Source organism: Vombatus ursinus, unplaced genomic scaffold (genome assembly GCF_900497805.2).
Source record: "Vombatus ursinus unplaced genomic scaffold, bare-nosed wombat genome assembly UNPS02014799.1, whole genome shotgun sequence".
Taxonomy (NCBI): Eukaryota; Metazoa; Chordata; class Mammalia; order Diprotodontia; family Vombatidae; genus Vombatus; species Vombatus ursinus.
In genome coordinates, this window is record NW_020954577.1 from 28,255,772 (window position 1) to 28,279,229 (window position 23,458).

Genomic DNA, 23,458 nt, shown 5'->3' on the forward strand with positions numbered 1-23,458 from the left:
CACAAATCTTGTAAGCGTCACTGCGCCACGTGCATACACATATACATGTTACCCACCTATCACTCCCCCTGACCCCTAGAATGTAAGCGCCTGGAAGGCAGGGACTCTTTCTTGTTTGTTTTTGCATCCCTAGGACCCACCTAACACACAGTGGGTGCCTAATAAATGCTTATTAGTTGAGTCTCCTCTTGTACCATTCTTCACTGGTAATATAATATAGCCTCGTCATCACCCTTAGGATGATGCCCAACTTTGATTCTTTGGACACTGGAATATTCCACATCGCAAAGCCATAAAAAGTCCCTAGAAAAAATGGGGATAAGGAATGGACCTGTGATTTCACTGGTATGGGGGAACTCCCTAATGAGAAAATTCCTTCAACCCATTCAGGTGAGGACTTTTCTCTAAAGCTTAGGGTCTTAAAGGGTTTTCTGGGGCACACAAAGAGGTTAAGTCAGGGGCTTCTAGGTCCTCAAGTATGGCCCTTTGACGGAATCCAAACTTCCCAGAACAAATAAAAGGATTTTCTTTCTGTGAAGTTTGGATTCCGTCAAAGGGCCGCACTTGAGGACCTAGAAGGCCACACATTCCCCACCCCTGGATTGGGGGGCTTGCAGGGGGTCACAAAATGGCTCTGAATCCAATTCTTAATCCACTGTTCCCTTGCTGTTATTCATCTTCCATTTTCAAAGAGCGCCAATGACATCATGGGGTGATGTCTTGACTCACGAGTGAACTGGATTTAAGTGAGGCAGAACTGGAAAAAGTCATCAGCCTCGCTCTCTTCCAAAGTCACTGAAGTCCAGGGGCAAGACTGGCGATGGCCCAGGATACAGTGGGTGGCCTTGACCTCTTCAATGTCTGACCAAACTCTAAGCCCTCCACAGTGCCTGCTTCATCTGCCTTTGGGGCTGTTGGAACAAATTGTTCTCATCCATCCGTTCTGCTGGGGGAAGTCTACAAATGCTTGGGGTAGACATCCCCCAAACTCACTGATGAGTTTAAAGTCTGTTGGTTACCCTCCACCTGGTTTAGCCCCTCTGCTGAGACAGGTGTGGCCGCTGCATATGATATAGCTTCTCGGAGCCACAGGTGAGAGATGGGTGCCAGGTAGACACCAGATACACCCCAATACTATCTCATGCTGCCTTACTGAAGAATATTACTGTTAAAAGATCATTCAGAAAGAATCTTCATAATTAAAAGCACTGTATAACCTTTAATTTAAAAAATTCAAAATTTAATTTAATTGGAAATTTTTTTAAAAAAGATAAGAATTAGGTTTCCCTTTTTCTAGCCTTGAGGACCTTCTACTGTTCTTTAGGAGTTTTCAAGAATGGCAGCTCAAGATTTATAAGTATTTAATGTGAACACCCCCAGGCCCTGCTGATCTGGGATGAAAATAGACAGCTTTTTAAAGTATCTTCAAATCTGCCACCCTGTCCTATCTGGTTTTCTACCTCCTTCCACCCCCATTCCCACCATTAAAGGGGGTCATTTTTTTGTGGATTGAATAGAGAAAGAGGGTTATGAAGTAAATGAGATTTAAAGCTTCTGCCCCCTCTCTCTCCTCCCATCCCCCCACATTGCTGTCCAGGATTAGCTTTTTTTCCTGACATCTTGGGACACGAATGCAGTCCTAGCAACATTAACTGGCTTCAGACCATGAGTAGCCTTTCCCAGTAGTCTTGGTGATCCAAAGTGGGCATGATGTGGGGCCCCAGGAAAATGAGTGGACATGTAGGTAGCACTTTAAGATTTCCATAGTACTTTGTATAAATTAGGGCATTTGCTCCTTGAAACAAGTATTTATTAAGCACCTAAAATTGCCAGCCACTGGGCTAAGTGCTTTATAAATGTTATCTTATTTGATCCTCACAGCAGCCCTGGAAGGTAGGTATTGTACTCATTTAACAGAAAGAGAAACTGAGGCTCAAAGCTATGAGTAATAAGGATATGAAGAGGCAGTTTTCAGAAGAAAAAATCCAAGCTATCAAGAGCCATATAAAAATATTCTAAATCACTAATAATTAAAGAAATGCATATTAATACAACTATGAGGTACTACTTCATATTTGTCAGATTGACTAAATTGATAAAAAAAAAAAAGGAAAATGAGAGATACTGAAGGGGCCATGGGAAAACAGGTACACAACCATTCTGGAAAACAATTTGGAACCGTGGCCAAAGAGCCATTAAACTGGGCATAACCTTTAACCCAGGAATACTGCTATGAGGTCTATACCCCAGAGGTATAGTGAGGAATGAGGAAAATGTACCCATATGTACAAAAATACTTACAGGAGCTCTTTTTGTGGTGGCAAAGAACTGGAGACTAAGGGAATGTCCATCAATCAGGGACTGGCTGAGCAAGCTAGGGTATATGAATGTGATGGGATGCCATTGGGCTGTAAGAAGGAGATGGATGACAATGAGATGGTTTCAGAAAAACCTGGGGCACATGATATGAACTGCTGCTGTAAAGCAAGCAGAACCAAGAGAATAGTTTATACAAGAGCAATATTTTAAAGATAAACAAATTTGAGAGTCTTACTAACTGTGATCAACACAATGACCAACCACCATTCCAAGGACTCATGATGAAAAATGGTATCTCCCTCCAGATAGAGAACTGATGTATTCAGGGTGCAGCTTAAAGCATATTTTCCTCTCTCTCTCTCTGTCCCTCCATTCCCTCCCTCTCTTCCTCTCCTCTTTCTTTCTTTCTTTCTCTCCCTTCTTTTTTGGACTTGGATAATTTCAGAATTTATTTTGCATAATTATACATATTTGTAATTTTTTTGCCTTCTCAGTAGATGGGGGAGGGAGAGATTTTGGAACGGAAAATAAAATAAAATTGAATTTTAAAAAGATAATAGCTTGGGGGAAAAGCTATTTGAAATGCCTCATTTTCTTATTAGCCAATGTCTGCATTCTTCCTGTGTTTACCATCCAGCTCCACATAAACACACCAGGAGCGCCCTTTTCTCTGAAGGCTTGGGAGATATACTTCCTCTCTGACAAACAGGGCTAGAAATCAAAGGGTGTGAATTCTATAGTCTTGGCAGCTTCTTCTCACATTTGGGTTTGAAAGGCAGTTTGCCGTTTAGTGGGGAGGAAATTCAGGAACGTGGGATAATGAAAGCAAGCTCTGTCCAAGGCAATAACTGAGCCACTCATCCAGGAGTCCTGCTGCTCCTTTGACAGATGCCCTCTGGCTGAATTTCTTTGACTGAAAGTGGAAACGGCTCAACCAACTATGACAATACTAAAGTCATCTTCCTTCTTGCCATTCTTCCATCTCCAAAGTCCGCAAGGCATCGAGGCACCTGTCTGATTACAGGAGCTTCTGGAACTACCCTGACAACTCAGTCAGCCAGAGCCACCTGACAAAGGGCATCCTTGGAGGCAGCTCTGAGCCTGGGGCCGTAAGGTCAGAGACACCAATGAATACCCGCTATGAAAAGCGGCCTCAGTGTGTCAGCAGGAGGAGTCAATCATAAAAATAAAAATTCCTAAACAAGACTGCTCATAGCTCACTTGCAAATATTACACTCTAGACTATCGAGTGGCAGTTTTTTTCTGGTAACCTGGTCCTGTACTGCTACTGATTGAATGACTGGTAAGTGAAGAAACTGTTGGATGATCATTGGAAAATTCTATGGAAAAACGTCTATCTCCAAAGCTACGTTCTAAACCCAAATGTATTTCTAAGTCACTGCCAGTAATAGTAACAACAATAATAGCAACAGTGGTGGTAGTAGTAGTAGTAGTAGTAGTAGTAGTCGTAGTCGTAGTAGCAGTAGCATTTATATAGTGTTTACAATGTGCCAGGTACCGTGCTAAATGCTTCACAAATATCATCTCACTTGATTCTCATAATACTCCTGGGAAGTAAGTGCTATTATTATTTCCATTTTACAGTTGAGGAAACCACGGCAAACAAAGGTTAAGTAACTTGCCCAAGGTCACACAGCTAGTAAGTGTTTGAGGCTGGATTTGAACTCAGGTCTTCTGGGCCCAGCACTCTATTCACTATGCCACCTAGTTGTCTATGTATCACTGTGAGACCCTGGGGAAGTCACTTACCTCTGCTTAGCCTCAGTTTCCTCATCTGTAAAACAGAGACAATAATAATACGTACCTCACAGTTTTGTTAAAGAACAAATGAGATAAATTAAGTAAAGCATTGTGTGAACCATATAACACTATATAAATGACAGCTATTATTATTATTATTACTACTTCCTTCTCATTTTAGTTCAATGAAGTTCAGATAGAAATGGCCCTAGGAGAGGTCACTATTACCACAGGTAATTGAATATAATATATAGAGGGCAGCTAGGTGGCGCCATAGTGCACAAAGTGCCAGGCCCTGAGATAGGAAAACTCATCTTCCTGAGTTCAAATCTGGCCTCAGACACTTATTAGCTATGTGACCCTTGACTCAGTTTCCTCATCTATAAATTGAGAAGGGAACAGCAAATCATTCCAGTATGTTTCCAAAGAAAGCCCCAAATAAGTTTAAAAGCGTCGGACACGACTGAAAAAATGATTAAACAACATTAGTTAATGTATCTTAATTTAGGAATGATACAATGCTTTATATCAATACAAACTCCCTTTTTGACCTAAAAACCATTCTCAGCTCTATTCAGGAGTGACGGTAATGGATTTAAGGCTAGGCCAAATCACAGTGGGCTTCAGTGACTTATCTGAAAGACAGCATATTTTAAAAAAATTGTTCTTGACATCGTGTTTTAAATAGGGAGAGGTTTTCATGTAATCAAATGCTCTGGCATTCCACTACCCTTGGACCTACTTCATATATTTTCAACGCAAGAATGAGCCATGAGTGCAGGACTGAGTCAAAGGATCTGTGATAATAAAGTAAGTGTAAATATTGTGAGACTTTTAAGCCATTTATTCCCAAGTTGATGACAGCCCTTGGACCCCCAGAGACTTTTTGGCATACTTTTTCTGCTGCTCAGCCAGTACAATGTATTCTGTATATTCGTGCCCATCCTTTGGTCTCGTAGAAGACCAGTGACATCAGGAGAGTGATGTCTTGAATAGATTTGTTTTAGTAACAAGCTATGAATGCTCTGCATAGGGCACACTGGCCTGTATTTTAGAGGAGTCACTGATGTTCTCACGTTTTGGCAATAAACACATGCTGCCTTCTATTAAGAAAGATGGGATCTGGTTAGCATCAGAGGAGGCTGGTAATGCATGCACCATTCTGAAATGCTTAAATCTGAATCTCTTCTGCAGAGTTGCAGTTTTACAGAGATGTTTCCCCTTCCCTGACATAACCGTTCTGTCATTTGTCAGATTAACGTCATGCAGGTAGGCTGGACTTCTTTCGACCATGTAGATGACCAGAAATTTCCCATATCATCTTTCTTGGGTGCTTCTCTCTTCTCTAACTGCTTGTCAAGCCTTGACAGTCCAGTTTTGGATTGATGGTGAATGGTGTATTTTGTTCTTTGCGCTGCTCTGACTCTGTGGATCACCTAAGCCTTTACATGTATTAGTAAGGGCGTCAGGAACTTTGGATACTCCTGTTTCCTGATTCCATTCCACATGGAATCTTTTTCATTACCTTTAATCTGGCCATTACCTTAAGACATTTCCTAAGGCAAAGACTGGCTAGATAATGATGTAATTTTCCATTTGTCTTTCCACATATATCTACGGAGTTTCCTCAAGCTACTTCTGCCATTGGTGGTATTTGATGCTTGTCCCTAGAAGTATTCATAGATGGCTTTACTTTTCCTCCCATCTTCCTTACGATGGCAACAGCTGCTGCATGGGTTATTACGGACACGTGATGAAATGTGTTTATACTCTTCAACAAATATTGTGGAAGAATACATTTGTTCATAACAGAGCAGATTCTAGTCTTTATTTTTAAGTTATTTTTTGGCACGCTTAGTCTGTTAGTTCAATTCATGCCATCAAACTCAGAAGGTGCTTTTCAAAATTGCATTTTCCTTAAAATCACTGAAGATGCCAGCATTAATTTTTCCAACATTTCATTATTAGATAGCACCTGGAGCTTGTGTTAAGTGGAGATTTTTAATGACTTCAAATTCTGTGGCTTTAAGTAACTCCTCAATTTTTGCCCTTATTTTGTCTAATCTGGGCTGAGGAATTAAGTTATTTCTTCTGATTGCCCTACGTTGATTTGCAATACATGATCATGCACGTGGAGCTGAGCACATTGCTGACAAAAAGTATAGCATCCTTGCCTATAACTGGTGAGATCTGTTTTTAGTTTTGTTAGGAAAATCATAATCATGTCTCTTATTTACATAACACTTTCAAGTTTGTGAACACTTTGTGTATATCGCATCATTTGATCTTTGTATCAATCACCTTAATTTTGAGCTTTCACTTTCAATTATTAACTAAGGCATCAAGGACTTCTGATATATTTTCATTTTCTATATTCCATTCCACACATTCATTTTTTGTTACCATTTATTTTATTGTCCATTTGTTATTTGGGCAATATGGTTTGTGGTTGCTGCTTTTTTGAGGCAATCAGGTTTACATGACTTGCCCACGGTCACACAGCTAGTAAGTGTCTGAGGTCGGATTTGAACTTGGGTTCTCCTGACTCCAGGACCAGTGCCCTATCTACTGCACCACCTGGCTGCCCTAGCAATAAGGTTTTGATGTAATAATGGTGCCTATTTCTGACCACTCCAGTCCGTCTTCCCCTCAGCTGTCAAATCAATCTCCCTCATGCTCAAATCTGACCGATTCATCCCTCTCCCCCATTCAATCAATTCCAGAAACTCCCTGTTGCCTCCAGGATCAAAAAAAAAAAAGTCCTCTTGGCTTTTCAAGCCCGCCATTGCCTGGCTCCTTCCTACCTTTACAGTGTTCTTACACCTTGCGCCTGCCCACCTACTCTGGGATCCAGTGACAATGGCCTCCTGGCTGTTCTTCAAGCAGGACACTCCATCTCCTGACTGCAGGCATATTCACTGGCTGGCACCCATGCCTGGAATGCCCTCCCTCCTCATCTCTGCCTCCTGGCTCCCTTCAAGTCTCAGTTATGTTGTCCCCCTACACAAACACAACACGCACACACACACACACACACACGGCTTACACAGTGAGTTTCTTGAGAGCTTTTTGCTATTCTTTCTTTCTCTTGCTTGGCATAGAGCCTGACACATACTAGGCACTTAAAAAGTACTAGTTGACTAATTGATTGACTGCACAATCAATACATTTAGGTCTTCAGTCAATTTTACCTACACTCTAGGCTTTATCAGCTAGCACCATCTATGCTAAAACATTTCTAGTAGGTAGGATTTTGGAACCTGTGATGTGTTCCAACATCTCTCATCTTCTTATGGTACCAAGGCATAAAGGAGAACTGGGAGCTGTGCTGCCCTCCATGTCACACTGGCTAATGCTGTGGTTTGCCCCACTACCAGGTATGCTTCCATTTCTAGCTTTTCATGGGAAATATGGAGTACAAATTGTGCTTTAATAATCTTTGATTAAGCATTGATCATAAACACAGAAAGACAAAACACAGTGAATTAACATACCTCACAGGGAAATTTATTCATTAAATCAATCAAGGATTTCACTGTTAATTTGGTCCAGAGATCATTAATATAAGAATCTGCATTTTTCCTCTTTTGTGTGTGGGGAGGTGGCTTTAATATTCACACATTTTGGATAAAAATCAGTGACAAACACCACCTTCATCCACACTGAACTCAGACAGCAGAACTAGGAGAAATAGGTAGAAGTTACAAAGAAGCAAGTTTTTTGATATGAGGAAGGGGCAGTTAGGTGGCACAGAGGAGCACCAGCCCTACAATTAGGAGGACTCGAGTTCAAATTCAACCTCAGACATTTACTAGCTGTGTGATCTTGGGCAAGTCACTTAACCCCAACTGCCTCAACAACAACAACAACAACAAAAAATAAAATATGAGGAAAAACTTCATAACAACTGGAGCTGTCCAGCAATGGAATGGCCTGGCTCAGTAAATAATGAGTTCCCCATCACTAATGGTACTCAGGCAAAGGCTGAATGATCCTTTATTGGGGGTGTTTAAGAGGAGATGCATGTTCAGGTGCAGGCTGGAGGAGGCAGCCTCTGTGATCCTTCCAACTTCAAGATCTACCAACGTACAACAGAGCTTAAGTCCCTCAAGGACAGGAACCATAACTTCTATCTGTATTGTGGCTCCTTGTGGCACCAACAGCTGTCCTCTGCAAACAACAAGCACTCTATAAATGCTAAGGCACGACTAGAAAAGTTCACTCTTGCTGATTCACAGCTCTAGAACTTTGCTGGGACTGGTAAGCAAGAATTGTATTATTATAAAATTATATATCACAATATTAATATTATATTTACATAATATACATATAGCATAAATTATACATAAATATATTACATATAAATATGTTATATTTATATATTATAAAATTATAGTATTCTATATAATATATAATAATATAAATAAGTAATAAATAAAATATGTTACTAAAAAATGATGGTAGCTAGGTGATACAGTGAATAGTGTTGGAACTAGAGTCAGAAAGACCTGATTTCCAATCCTGCCTCATATACTTACTAGCTGTGTGACCCTGAGCAAGCCATTTAAACTCTATTAGCCTCAGTTTCCTCATCTGTAAAATGGGGATAATACTCCACAGGGTTATGAGGATCAAATGAGATAACATATTTATAAAGTTTTTGGAAATCTTGAAGTATTATATAAATGCTAGCTATTATTGTTATTATTGTTATTACTAAAATAGGAAGGGCAGAAAAAGACATTCAAAGGAGGAAAAAAATTTAGTTTCCCCAAATGAGTATTTATCTGACTGGAAGAATGGCTTATAAACTTTGGGGAAGTTGGTTGCATAAGTAAGAGCCTCCTGTAGGCTCTTTAATGATGCACTGGGCTAAGTCTTGGGGAAATTTTGAGCATTGTGAGAAAGAAAGGGAATCCTTGAGTCCACGTGGTACTAATGAACGCTCTGCAGCAACCTCAGAATGAGTTCTCTCTCACCTGCTTCTCTTGAACCTACATCATTTTAATACACGTTTTTAAAGGATGCAAACAACTTTCCAGAGTCAGAGAACTGTTCCTTACCACACCAACAAACTGCAAATTACACATTCTCCCCCTTGTGAGACAAAATGAAAGCCCAGGCTCCATGGCCCTTTTTGAAATTCTCAGTGCAGGAATTCCATTGCCACCCAAGCCCTGACTTGACTTCACTAAGGGTGCACATATTTTTTGATGTGACAAAGGTAGAGAACAGAGATATTCAAAACCAAACCACCCTAGTGACTGATTGTTAGAGAAAGACAGGATATGCCAGCCACCAAAGATCAGAAGCAGATCCTCAAGGTAATGGCAAGACAAGAGCAGTTCAACAAAGATGAAGGGAGTGATGCTGATCCTCTTCAGGAAAATACATTTGACTTGTCTCTGATGAATTCATCACAGAGACTTCGATAACAAGCTGGCTTTCCTCATGTCTTCCTGGAAAGTTCTTACGATGATCTGCTTTGAACAGAGACACCTCCCTCCTAAGGTTCTTGTGAGAATGAAATGAGATAATAATTTTAAAGCACTGACACATAATAAGCACTATATGACTCTTAATTATTATTATTAATAGGAACCCACACCAGCAGCAAGTGGGAAGACTAAGACTTTGGGATCCTCAGGGGCAAGGTAGCATGGCCTGGGTATCTGGATCCCCAGAGTGGCATCTAAGATGGTGAACACTTGTGGGGATCAATGAATGGGGAAGTAGTTCAAAAGCTAGAGTGCGTAAAAATGGAGGCTGGGAGAGATCAACACCAGGAAGAGTCCCAAATGTCTTAGAAGTTTTTTTCAACATTCATATGCCCCATCATCAAAGTTTTCCCATAGAGGGCCTGGGGGACAAGACCAAGAGTAGAGAACCAGCCAAGATACATTTGGTCTATTCCCCATAGAATAAAAATAAGAGGCTTCATGCTGAATTCTGCGCTGTTTCTAACATGGCAAGGTGAAAGCTCACTAGATACAAAGTTCAACTAATAATGCTATAAACAGAGATTTCCTGTTCAATCTTTGGTACTCAGCCACACCTGTAATTCTCGGGACTGAGCAGATTGCAGGTATTTGGAAATAGCCAAGAAAACAGCTGTAGTAATTTATTATAAATGTATCATAAACATGATGAATTGTTTCAAAATAATGCTGATTACTCCCTAAATGGAAATAGTAGATGCTGTGTACAGCCTTACTGAAAACAACACAAGAACATCATATTCCATTTATGCACTTAACTAGGGTTGAAAACATCAGCAATGAAGAATAAACATGAGCATTGTTTTACAAAGTCCAAGGACAACACGGACAGACACATCAGAGACATGTCCAAGTTGCATGTGTTGAAGTGGTCAGGTGGACAAGAAGGTCATTAAAGGAAGCCCCTGCTCCCTCCATCCATTTCTTTTTAATAACAAAAAAAGGATCATTTTTAATTAACAAGGTATTTTTTTTAAGAATCCAGACAATGAATGCAAATATAGGATTGCTTGGAATATTATTTCCACCAGATTATAGCTTTTATTGACTATCCGTCAGTCAAAGAAAAGTTTTGATCAGACTAATGGACATAGATAGGAGATACCTCCATTACTACAGGGAACCCTGATGGTGTCTGTAATCTCTTTGAAGGCAGGGGCTGTCCTTTGCCTCTTTTTGGATCATTCAGCATTCAGCACAGTTCCTGGCACATAGTAAGTACTTGCTTAATAAATGTAAATTGATAAATCCAGTCTGATATGATAAACCATGCCTTGGCCACTTCAAAGAAACATAGATTCAGAGCTGGAATAGAGTTTTAATGTCCTCACCATACAAACCCCTCATTTCATGGAAGGCCTAGGGAAGCTAAGCAACTCGCCCAAGGTCATACAAGTGGCCAGATCTCTGTCTCCAAGTCCAATACCAAACCACCTTCACTGCATTCACCTGCCTAAGAATGTCATTCCAAGATGTGCTTACTCATAACATCAGGCTTGGTCTAATGTCAAGGGCAATCCTTGTTCTTGAAATCACAGCCATCCAAAAATTGCTTGAGCTCCTCTATCAGGCAACCCTATCTCATGATCCAGTACTGAGTAATAACACCTGGGTCACAAGAAATAGCCACCATTTACATAGCACTTTAAGCTCTGCAAAATGCTCTACAAATATTATCTCATTTTATCCTCACAATAACTTTGAGGGAGGGGGAGGTGCTACTATTATCCCCATTTTACAGATGAGGAAACCGAGGCAGACAGTGGTTAAGAGACTTGCCCAGGGTCACACAGTAGGCTGAAGAAGGATTTGAATTTAAAACTTCCTGACCCTAGGTCCAGAACTCTATCCTATCTATGCCTCACCTAGCTGTCCAACAGGAGATCACATGGATGAAAAGGTTTCATTCTAGGAGTTAGGAGGATCTGATCCCTTCAGATGAAAGTGAGCTCTATTTCTCCTCCATTTTATCACTTGTCTGATTTATCATATATTGCCTAGCAGGGTTGTTATCTTTTCAAATGTGTGATCATCAAATTCGTCCAGTGATACTGTAAATCATTTAAGGACATGACCAGGGTCTGCATCTTAGAACTCCAATACTGTTTCCTATATGCTACATTGCCTCTCATAAAGCTTTCTATACCTAAGCAAATATCAGAGAAGGATGGAGAAAGGGAGAGGGTGAAGAAAGGGGAGATTGAGAGGGAGGAAGAGAGGGAAAGGGGGGGAGAGACAACTAGAAGAAGAATGGAAAGAAGAAAAAGGAGGAGGAGGAGGAAGGGAGAGAAAGAAGGAAAAGAGGGAAATATAAAGAGAGGGAGAGGACACAAACATGAGAAGTACAGTTGGAGCAGGACTCAACAATATTTATTGGGAAGAATGTTGCCTGTGTTTAGTCAGAGGACTTGAGTTCAAATTCTGGCTCTGGCACTTAACACCTGGATGATGCTTAACTTCTCTGGTTTTTGGTTTCTTCATCGGTAAAATGAGAGGGTTGGAATAGACAATCTCCAAGTCTCTTTCATGCTAAGTCTCTGATTCTAACCAATGGCACATTAAATACTTTCTTCTGTTAAACTTCAGCTGTCAGATGACAGCTTAATGGAAGTTTAACAGAAGAAGATATTCAATTTGTACTTAAGTGTATTTCTTTTCATCTTACTCTAGTGTGTATCTCATTAAACTAAGGAAATCAGCTGTGACCTTGAATAAGACACAGTATCTCTGAGATTAGTTTCCTCTTCTGTAAAATGAGAATATTTGCATTACCTCATAGAAGGTGAGGGGAGTTTATTTAATTTTGAGATATTATTTTTAGCATTGTTCCACCCTAGTTATTTTGACATAAAAAACTAGCTATTTGCTTACTTATTATTAGGAGAAAGTATCAGTATTTCTTCTAAGCAGAAGCTATATTTGGCTTTCTAAAATCTTTGTTCACAGTCTCTACACCTTACCTTCCTCACAGTCAGCAGAGGAAGAAAAAGGGAAAGACTGCAGACATGTGCTGTCTCTGTGCATCATGTTTCCCCATCACTGTTCCCCATCATCCCAATCAAGAGAGAATTCCCTTGGCAACCTCAGCACTAACTCAATCTTATCCTTTCAAGTGACTTCCGATGCTTAGAGCTGCTAAAAAAAGATATTTTGTATAGAATACAAATTCATTAACTAGACTCTCAAATTCTAACTGTTCAAGATTCTTAAGTGGGCTTTTCTCTTCTGTATAGTTTAAAACACATTTGATCCCAATCAGTGCCCACTGAGTGTGGCAGGCAGTACATAGAGAGTGTGGGGGGCTCATGTCACCACTGAGCAGCAGTTTGATATAGAACTACTGGTTGTTTGGCTTCCAGGCAGGGCAAGTATAAGGACAGCTGTGGAGTATATTTTCCTGCACCAGCCACAAAACAACTGAGAGAGGGTAAGTAGAGCTTTGCCCTAAAGCACCGAAACTCAGAAATAAGCACACTCCTTGAGCATAAAGAAATAACAACTCAGAACTCTGTGTGTGTGTGTGTGTGTGTGTGTGTAATTTTTTTTAGTTAAAATAGCATGCGCCCAGAAGGGCCATGGCAGTGCCCCAAGTGAGCTCCTCCATAACCTGGCCCAGCCCTTCTCTGCTTCTCTCTTCAACCTCAGCCTGAAATCCCCCCAGCAGTAACCTCTCACAATGTCCCAGGGTCTCCGCCTATAGGAGCCAAGGTCTCCAGGTCTCTGCCCTCTACCTATTAATCTGTTTTAATTTTGATCTGTGATTGTGTCATGTTACCTGTACCAGATGTATTCTGTGAAGTTTACTCTCAATGTCAAATTTTGCTGGTTATAGCCTTGACCACCAGCTAACAATCTTCCACTTAGCTAGATCAACACTGGTCAGATCAAACAACAGATGGTCATCTGAAAGCCTCACCTGAATAATCTTTCTATTCTCATGTACTTTCATTTAATGTCCTCTTCAGACAGAGAGAAACTAGAGACAAGATTTGTTATCTTATGTCTCATTAAACTATTCAGCTCAGGATTTACCAGAAACTACCCAGGAATGTACCACCTGCATCATCATTCACATTTAGTCTCTTGCTAAATCAGCTATTTTGTGTTTAGCTCCAAATAAATCAGATATATCACCTTTAGTCTGCATCTGAATTACTGTGTCATCACGGACTTGCCCTTCTGATGAATTAATCCCCTACACTCCAGGGTAAGTACCATGAACAGTCACGTTGCCTAAGATTCCCAGACATTCCACAATTTCTCTCTAGATGACTTTTCAGCAGATCAGCAGATAAAACACTTTTGGGAGGAAAGATTCTCTGGGTTACACACACACCTACAGCTGTATTCCTCTGTCTTATTCTGCCAAACCAATTCTGACCAAAGGCAATAAGACTATGGCCAGTCTTCATCCAACCGGCAATAGTATCCACTCTCCTTTCTCCTTACATTTCCCAGCTAAATGACATTTCTGCATGTTTCAACAGTAGTGGGATTCTTCTACACCAGCTTCAGTTACTTTCTATGGTTTCATCATTCCTCTGGGTTCCCCTACATACAGTGTCAACAGAGGCACCAAGGTTAAGGTCTTAACTTTGTGGAAGGGAGGCTGGAGAACAGGGCTCCTCCTTTTTATGAGAAAGCTCTTTTTTATTTCTCTGAAGTTCTTAATATCATTCATCAGGAATAGGGTGAGGAGGTGGTTTGCTGACAATCACATATCTGAACAAGGGGAGAAAAAGTGCTGCATTTCTCTCCCAATTGGGAATCAGGAATTTAGGAAATGAGACAGGAGTATGACGTGGAGGATTCTAGGGGGGCACTTTGGAGATCTATAAATATATTCTACTCAGACTAGAGACTCAGAGCTCCCATAGTTGTTGTTGTTGTTGTTGTTTTTAAATACCAAGAGTTTCGTTTTGTCCTGCTTTCACCAGAGATGATGAATCCTAAAGTTTATTAATTCTGTCTTCATCATCATCTGTGCTCTTGTGTCTGAGACCAGGAGAGCTCTAAGGGAAAGGGGGAGGGAGGGAGAACAGTCTTATGGTGACCTCCTTGAGAAAATGGGATTAATCAAGCATTCTGATTCATTTCTTGTAGAGCAGCTAATCACAGTCTGAATGCACACAATCAGGACCAAAGGTGAGAAGAGCAATTTCCAGTCTCTTCCCCAGCTCAGAGAGAAATTCTCCAGGTGCTTTTCATGTTAAGAGGCATAACTGGATTCATTTGGGGTGATATAATTATAAGCCAGGAACAATGATCTGAAAAATTGTGGTAACAACTGTAAAGGGAATGAAAGTGTCCAGCTGTGTACCCCAACTATGGACATGGAAGGGTAATAATAATAATAATAATAATAACAATCACTAGCATTTATGAAGTTGCAAAGCACTTTACACAGTATTTCAGTTGACCCTACAACCTCCCCGTGAGATAGGTACTATCCCCATTTTAGAGATTGGGAAGCTGAGGCTGAGAGAGCCTCAGGGCTCAGGATGCCTAGGGTCACATAGCTAATAACTCTATGAGGCAGAATTTGAGCTCAGGTCTTCCTGACTCCAGCACTCTTCATACTGCACCACCTAGCTGCCATAAGGCAGAAGTCCAAAGAAGTCTCCCCAAGGGAGAAAGTGCAGGTCTTCAGCTGTTGATGACCATGAGCTGACCACTGAGAACCCAAATTTGGTTTCTTTTATCAAAATTCTGTAAAGTACAAGTCCCGGCATTATGTCTGCTCTTCACTGTCATACTTGAAGGTTCTTTGCTAGATTTAATTTTATGCCAGCTAAAGTGCAACTATCAAGAAAATACTAAGAAAGATGCTCTTGAAATCCATATGTTATTGAATTATGAAATCCAAGAGCTAGGGGAGGCTGTCTTCACTTAGCTACTCTATACTGCTGTAATGACCTCTCCTTATGGTCTCCAATTTAGCTTTGCCAAATTAGAAAAAAAAAAAAGACAAAAAAATTCACAAAGCCATCAAGGACAAAACTTCATACACACACACACACACACACACACACACACACACACATCTCTCTCTCTCTCTCTCTCTCTATATATATATATATACACACTATATACTATATATTACATACATATATGCATACATATTATATATATATATATATATTCTTAATCTAGATGAAAAAGGTTTCCTATAAGCAGCATATTCTGGTTTTTAATCTATTTTGTAACTTTTTTTCATTTTATCGGCGAGTTTAGTCCTTTACATTCAATATCACAATATTTTTGTGTTTCCTTTAGTTATTCTGTTGAAAAGGAACACCCAATTTCTTCTCTGATACTTTTAATGGATGTGTAATCTCACTGATATGGTGACTTCCTCCAATGGGACAGATCATAACCCATCTATGGCTTGTCATCTTTCATAATCTTATCCATGTTTTCCCATAAAGGCTGTTTATCAGTCAGTCAGTCAGTGAAAAGTCAACTTTCGCACTATCAGACTGGCCCACTACCTTTCCAGTCATATTTGTTTCTAATAATATTCTTTATGCTGTTTCTCATGAATAATTCTTTCTTGGTTATACGTTGTGACCTGCTCATACCCATCATGTGCCTATCCAGTGTCCTTTGCCAAACTGAGCCTACAATCCACTAACACCCCCAGAGCTTTTCAGACAAATTTCTAACCACCTTTTTCATTTTGTACTTGTGAGACTGATTTTTTTTTTACTTCAAGTGTAAAACTTTGCACTCATCCCTATTAAATTTCATCCAGTGTGATAAGTAGAAGAAAATTTCCATTGCCATGTGTGAATCATTTTGCCAAAAATAGGCAGATTCTGTAATAGGAAGAAAAACATCATAGGATGGTGAGTCTTCTGCTTTTATGTTTCAAAACTTCCCTAGTACAAGTATGCCCCAAACTTTGCTAACTCATATTAAAAACCAACCGATAAATTTGCAGAATGATTAGGGGAAAAGACCATCAACAAATAAATGCTATCTGATATATGAAGTATTGTCATAATTTATATTGTCAGATGGATTTCAGCTGTACTTATGTATGGCATTTCACAATACAGTAAAAAACAGGTTGCCATGCACTTGGCCAAAGTAATGAAAACTTAGTAAGACAATATATCTGATGATGATTCAAGAAACCAACCAAAAAAGTGAATTATCTCCCATTTCTCTTTTCTGGAGATTTATAAATCAGAAGACCGGCAAATATTTATTTTGTTTTAACAAAGATCTCCAACTAACAAACAGCATTGGTGTTAGAAAAGATTATTGGAGTCATTCTGAATTTACACTTTGAAATATTTGGTATTTCTTGTCTCTCTCATAAGCTCTTTGATTGAGAGCTAGAAGGGATATCAGAGCTTCCCCAGTCTGACCTCTTCACTTTACAGAAGGGAAACTGAGGCTTAGAGAACTTGGGGTTTGTCCGTGGTCACACACATGTTAAGTAGAAATGCTAAGATTTGAATCCAGGCTCTTTGGACTCTAAATGTCAGACTCTTTCCCCTGCAACAGTATTAGGTCATAAAGGATCTGATTGTACAAAGCATCTAATTACATTAATCAGTACTGGATTAGAAAATAACTTTCGTCTTGTTCTCCTTTCCAAGTTTTCTTTAGATCAGTGGCCTCCAAATTACTTTGACCACACAGCCGTAGCAGAAAAAGAAGTTTTGAGCACACTTCCCAATATGTATTTAGTTTCTTATTTTCAAGTTCTATACAGGTACAGGTATTATTATGTAAGTTACAAAGTACAAAAACAGAATTAAAAAAGGATGACATCCAGTTGAAATAAAATTTCATCTAGAGTCAACAAGAGTTTATTGAGCAGAGGAAGGATATCATTAGGCTTGTGCTTTAGGAAATTCACCTTGACAAGTATGGAGGATGGCACGGAGAGGGGGCAGATTAAATATGAGGCTGTTGTAGTAGTCCAAGGAAGAGGGGATGAGGGCCTGAACTAGGGAGGTAGCTGTGTGAGTAGAGAGAGGAGGAGACTGATGTGAGAGATGCTATAGAAGTTAAGTTAGTTAAGTGAAGAAGTGAGAGCACACATGGGGTATGTGAGAAGGAGGAATTGAAGAGGTCACTGGCGTGGTGAATCTGAAGGACTGGAAGGATGTGATGGAGCCCTCAACAGAAGTAAAGATGCTTGGGAAAAGCAGAAGTTCTGTGGGGGGACAACCTAACGAGATCTGAGATGTAGAACACAACTCATCTGAGTCTGCTTATCTTTCAAGATTCATTCTATCCCCCCCCCACCTCCAGAAAAGGAGAGGTGGTTCTTCTTCCTTGGCCACTGACTCAGAATTCAGAGCCCACACACCAGTGATGGCCTGCTGCAGCCACACGATGATCTGAGGGAGGGGAGATAGGTATACTAGTGAGGAGGAGGGAGAGATTTCCTCAATGGCATCCACACAGCCACTGCCTATAGAGGTCTGAGCAATGGTTACCCTATAACTGTCTCACAGGCCTACACGGGCTCACAGGATGGGAGGTTGGGAGCCTGACTGCTGAGGAAGGGGACAGAGTGGAAGAACAGTGGGAGATAAGAATAGGTGGGGTTGTGTTTGAGACAAGTCCCACAGTCATTTTTTCAGGGAGAATGACATATAACTATTTTCCCACCCTTCAATGGGTTGATGATATACTCCTTGGAGTCAGGCTACTGATCCCAACCCCAATTTGGGAGACCATTTCTCAAGATGACAACATAGAATGACAAACTCATTAACACAAAAATTAGATTCTTGTGCCAAGACTAGCTCACATGTAACCACTTACTCAATAACACAACAGGAAACAAAAATAACTCAAGAGATAAATCTGTGGAGTCAGACAGGAATGACTCGAGGTAGGCATTGGGTATCTCTGTCCTCCAGTGACTCCAAAAAGGGATTCAGACATGGTGGATTTAGAACTTCTTGACAGAATTTTTTTTTACTAAACCAATTCAACTTCTATTTAGGCAAATATAGACATTTGTCCTTGGGCAAATCCCCTCTTTTAGAAATACATTTGTTAGAATAACATTCCAAGATTTTCTGATATTTGTTGTAACTTGGACAAACATCCAATATGGCGACACACTACTTACTCTCTCATGAGTTTCATCTTGGTTTTGGACACAGTGCAGTCAAGAGGGCCTGGTCCCTGGGGCAAGACTAGAGCTGATCTGGTGACGCTCCTCGTACCTAGAAATCAATGCACAGACCCAGCTTCAATCTCAAGGGCAATCAGAAAACACAAAAGAATTCACCTTTGTGGCAAGGTAATGCTACATTAATTAAAGATGAACTTGATTATTAAATGCGTGGAGAAGATTTCTTCCAGAGGACAGGAAGACTTACAGTTTTAATATGCACAAGGAACTCCAGGACCAATTGTTGTTTCAAGGATTGCTCAGACAAAACCACATTACTCAAAGTGGGGAATGTTTGCAAGAAGAAAAAAAGTGGACACGAAAAGTGAATAGAAAATGAAATGTTTTTGGAGAGGAGCATTGTTATCTGATTAGGTTTATCTAGGTATCTCTCTTCCCTATAAAATTAGCTTCTACTTTGCCTCCTTTATTGGGATTTGGGGGAATTGTTGTTTTTGCAAAGGAAAGGAATGTTGATAGCTGGGGGAGTTCAACAGCATGGTATGGCAGATGTCAGCAAGGGATCCAAATGGGCTGCAGAGAGTTGGGGATTTGTCATGGAAAGCAGCAGAGTCTGAAAAGGACTAGTATCTGACTTACTAAATAATTCCCCCTTAGCTTAAGTACCCTATGAAGCCAGGAGAAAGCACAGATGCTTCTTGCTGTGATGGCCTGCATAATGGCATTTCCCCTTCGTCTTACATAAGTCAACAGGCTGGATCCAACGCTGTTTCACTAAGGTTGATGAGGCTTCTCTCGAAGGGATGAGGTCCTGTCTGTATCATTTATTATCAGAAGTCTTGAAAGTGGATTCCAGCTCTACTGTTTTCTATGTGTGTTACCTCCTGGGGACATTACTTCACCTTTCTATAAATCAGTTTTCTCGTCTACAGAATGAGGCTAATAATCCCTTCCAATCCTAAATTGTATGATCTTACCCATACCAATTGCATAAAGAGGCCTCAGAACAGTCACCAAATCAAATCAATCCCAACCTTCCCACTAAAAAGGGCAGGATAATCTGCTGTTTTCTGGATCCAGTCACATTCCTTGTAATTTATATTTCTATCCCAAGTCCCTAACACGTTAACATAGGAGACATTTCATCTATACTTGGCAGGTTGGTGGCTCAGTGGATAGAGCTCTGGGCCTGGAGTCAGGAAGACCTGAGTTCAAATCTGGCTTCAGACACCCACTAGCTGTGGGACCCTGGACGTGTCACTTAACCCTGTTTGCCTCGGTTTCCTCATCCGTCAAATGAGTCAGAGAAAGAAATGGCAAACCACTCCAGTATCTTTGCCAAGAAAAACCCAAATGGGGTCACAAAGAGTTGGGCACAACTGAAACAACTCAACAATAACAACAATCTATTCTTGCTAATTCATTCTTTAAGAGCCGTGTAATCTGCAATGTGATGCAGTTAAAGAAGACAGGATTTGGAGCTAGAAGACTTACCTGGCTAACTTCCATAACATGAAGGAGTTGGTCCAGAGAACCTCTAACGTCCCTTCTAAATCTATGATCTATAAATCTTGTATGTAAATGCCAGTTATTATTTCTATTACCCCCTTTAGCAGGTGAGGAAAACTGAGGCTTCTGACACCAAATCCAAAACTCTTTTCACTAGACCAGAGTGCTGTAAAGAAATGGGGGAGGACACAGAGATTACGAAAAGGCCAGATGGAAATGTCAAAAAAGAAATTGTTGTGTCGCTCCAGTTTGGTTAGTAATGATGCTTGAGGTTAGATTTACCTTCAGCTCACTCCTTATGTACCTTTCTTGGCAATTTTAGGAGCCTTTCTGAAAGCAGCGACCAGACTGAAACACTTACCACCCTGTCAAGGAAATGGCTTTGACCTTTATTTGCATAAACCCTGAGTAATCGCCAGCTGTCTCAGGAAGAGGAAAAATAGGACCCCTGTCTCCCTTTCCTCCCCTCCACCCCCAGCCCCTTCTTGGAAGCCAAACAGATTTCAAAGCACAAGAGAGCTAGAGCCGTATGTGTTAGAAAAGAATAGGAGATTGGAAATTAGGGTTCTGGCGTAGCTTTTGACACCCTTGGGAAAGTGGGAAACGAACAGCAGCTCTTGTGAAATAACAGTGACCCACCCTTTCTCAGCCTCCTGATGAGAACACAGCAACAGCCCAGGCCACGACTGTACAGGGAAGATGACAGCAAGATTAAACGCCAGGGGTGAGAGGAGGGGCGTGTGTGCGTGTGTATGTGTGTGCGCGCACACGCGTGTGCATGCCCCTCCCATATTTTACATGACTTTGGAATTGACTCTTTACCAAGAGATAAAAATGGTTCCTTTACACAAAGGTAATGCTCAAATAGGGGAGGAAGAATTCGGTTTAGGGAAAAGTAAACTGACTCACATTGCCCTTTTAAAATTCAACTTTGGAAATCAATTCTCTCCTTTTCACAGTCAATATGAACTTACCACCGTAAGTTTCTGCAGCATGAAGGGAATTGTTCGTAAGGTGTGGATTGTGTCAGTAGGCTGCAGAAAGGTCAACCCCAAACAGCTCACACCAGTAAGTACAGGTCTCGGTGAGAAGCATGAATTGAAACGAATTTTACCATAAAAAGCAATCTCCATTAAAGTCCTCTTCTGATGATTGGCAGTGTGCTTTAGTGGACAGAGAACAAGACTTGGAGTCGGGCAGGACTGGGTTCAAATCCTACCCTTAGACACTAGCTGTGTAACACAGGCAAGTCACTTGACTGCTCTATGCCTCAGTTTCCTTATGTGTAAAATGACAGGATTGGGCTTGATGGCATCTAAGGTCCCTTCGAGCTCTAAAGCTACGATCTTAAGACCCTCCGGTGGCATGAAGGCTGCACAGAGGAAAACAAGCCCAGGCTGGCCCTACCAAACTGGAAATCCTCTGGAGAGAGGTCACGTTCCCAGCATTCGAGGCCCTGCCTCCATAATCTCAAGGAGGAAATTCGTTAGTTTCTTCGGCCACAGCAACCCCAGCCACCAAGGTGGGGGGGCCTGAGGGAGCGGGCCAGAGAAAGGGGAGGCAGAGAACACCCACACAGACAATATCTTGGATCTCTGAACTACTGATACTTCCCAGAGCAGAGAGCTCACAATGCCTGGAGAGTAACACAAAAAGAGGATCTCCATTTGGTCTTTTCTTATAACACCTGCTAGAGACCGAGGCTTCTAAGAATTGTAGGTGCCGCCGGCAAAAGCACAGGGGATGAGGAGGGTTTCAGTAGGATTTACTAGGCCTTTTGCAGGAAGAAAAGAGAGCTAAGAATGGAGGCAGCAGCCTGGTCATGTGAGTTAATTTCAGCCTAAATAAACTCTTTCATCTTTCCTATTTCATTCACTGCATTTCTTGCATGAGTTCCTCTCAATCCTTCATTCTTACTCCATATGATCCACTGACATTTCCACCTCTCTGCTATCCTCCCTTCTCTTCTATTCTGTCCCTTTCTTGATCATCATTTGTTACTCCTGACCTCTTCGGATTCTTGTCCTTTGCTTTCTTCTCACATTTGACCTTCGTTTTCTCTTCTGATGGAGGAAAGAAGTTGGGAGTCCCTGAAGTCCAACCCCTCCAGGGAGGGGAAACTCTTTAATCTTGAGACATTTCATACAGGTCCCCTTCTCGCCTCTTACATTACCTCCAGCAGGCTGGTGCGGGCCCTTGTCACCTCACACCTGGATTACTGCGATAGCTGCTGGGGCGTCTGCCTCCCTCAAGCCTCTCCACCTCAGTCCACCTTCCACTCATCTATCAAGCTGGTCTTCCTACAGCCCACGTCGGACCATGCCACTCCCCCGCCCCTGCTCCAACAACTACAATGGCTCCCAAGTACCTCCAGGATCAAATACAAAATCCTCTGTTTGGCTTTAAAGTCCTTCGTGACCCGGCCTCTTCCTTTCTTTTCAGTGTCCTTACACGTTAACCTGCCCACATCCTCTGTGATCCAGCAACACCGGCCTTCATGCTGTTCCCCACACTAGACACGCCATCTCCTGATTCCAGGGACTTTTACTGGCTGTCCCCCATGCCTTGAACGGTCTCCTTCACCTCTGACTCCTGACTTCTCTGGCTTCCTTCAGGTCTCAGCTAAAGTCCTACCTTCTACGGGAAGCCTTTCCCAAACCTCATTAACATTAATGCCTTTCCTCTAAGATTATCTTCAATTTATTGTATACATGCCATGCATATGTATATATGATACATATATAAGACATTTATATATATACATATATATATGTTGCTTGTACATAATAGCTTGCGTATTGCCCCTCCATTAGACTGTAAGCTCCTTGAAGCCAGGGCTGGTTTTTTTTTTACTTGTCTTTACATCCCCAGAGCTTAGCATGATAAATGGAACTGAGTTAACTCATTCCACTTTTGCACAGCTCAAATTATTCAGAGATTTTTGATCCATCCTATTTACCTATAACCTATTAAAGTTCAGACAACTTTAATTGTTTTCTTTCTTGTGTTTGGTATTAATGACTTTTGTTTGACTTCTTATTTTAATACTTATATTAATACTTCAAATGGTAGAGTTCATCCATGGGGGCACTCCATTCATCAGTACACGTAAGGGCCCTTCCACACTTCAGTCAACTATCTTTCATGAGTTGATCAGGCTGACATTCTGGGCCAACATTAGATGGACTGGTCCTCAGATGGCACACATACAGTCCATCCACAGGTACATGCACATAGTCTTTCCAGCTTTCAAGAGCTTACT

At 41.0% G+C, this 23,458-nt stretch overlaps 1 protein-coding gene across 3 annotated transcripts in view; it reads right to left on the reverse strand.

Moving 5' to 3' along the window:
* The window catches only part of NEK11 (NIMA related kinase 11), a 272,217-nt gene that overhangs the window by 29,615 nt on the left and 219,144 nt on the right, over nucleotides 1-23,458 (reverse strand). For all 3 annotated transcript variants that reach the window (XM_027872170.1, XM_027872168.1, XM_027872169.1), the window contains exon 15: nucleotides 18,682-18,778. In XM_027872170.1, the coding sequence (XP_027727971.1) occupies nucleotides 18,682-18,778 (97 nt within the window). The remainder of the gene's footprint in view (nucleotides 1-18,681; nucleotides 18,779-23,458) is intronic.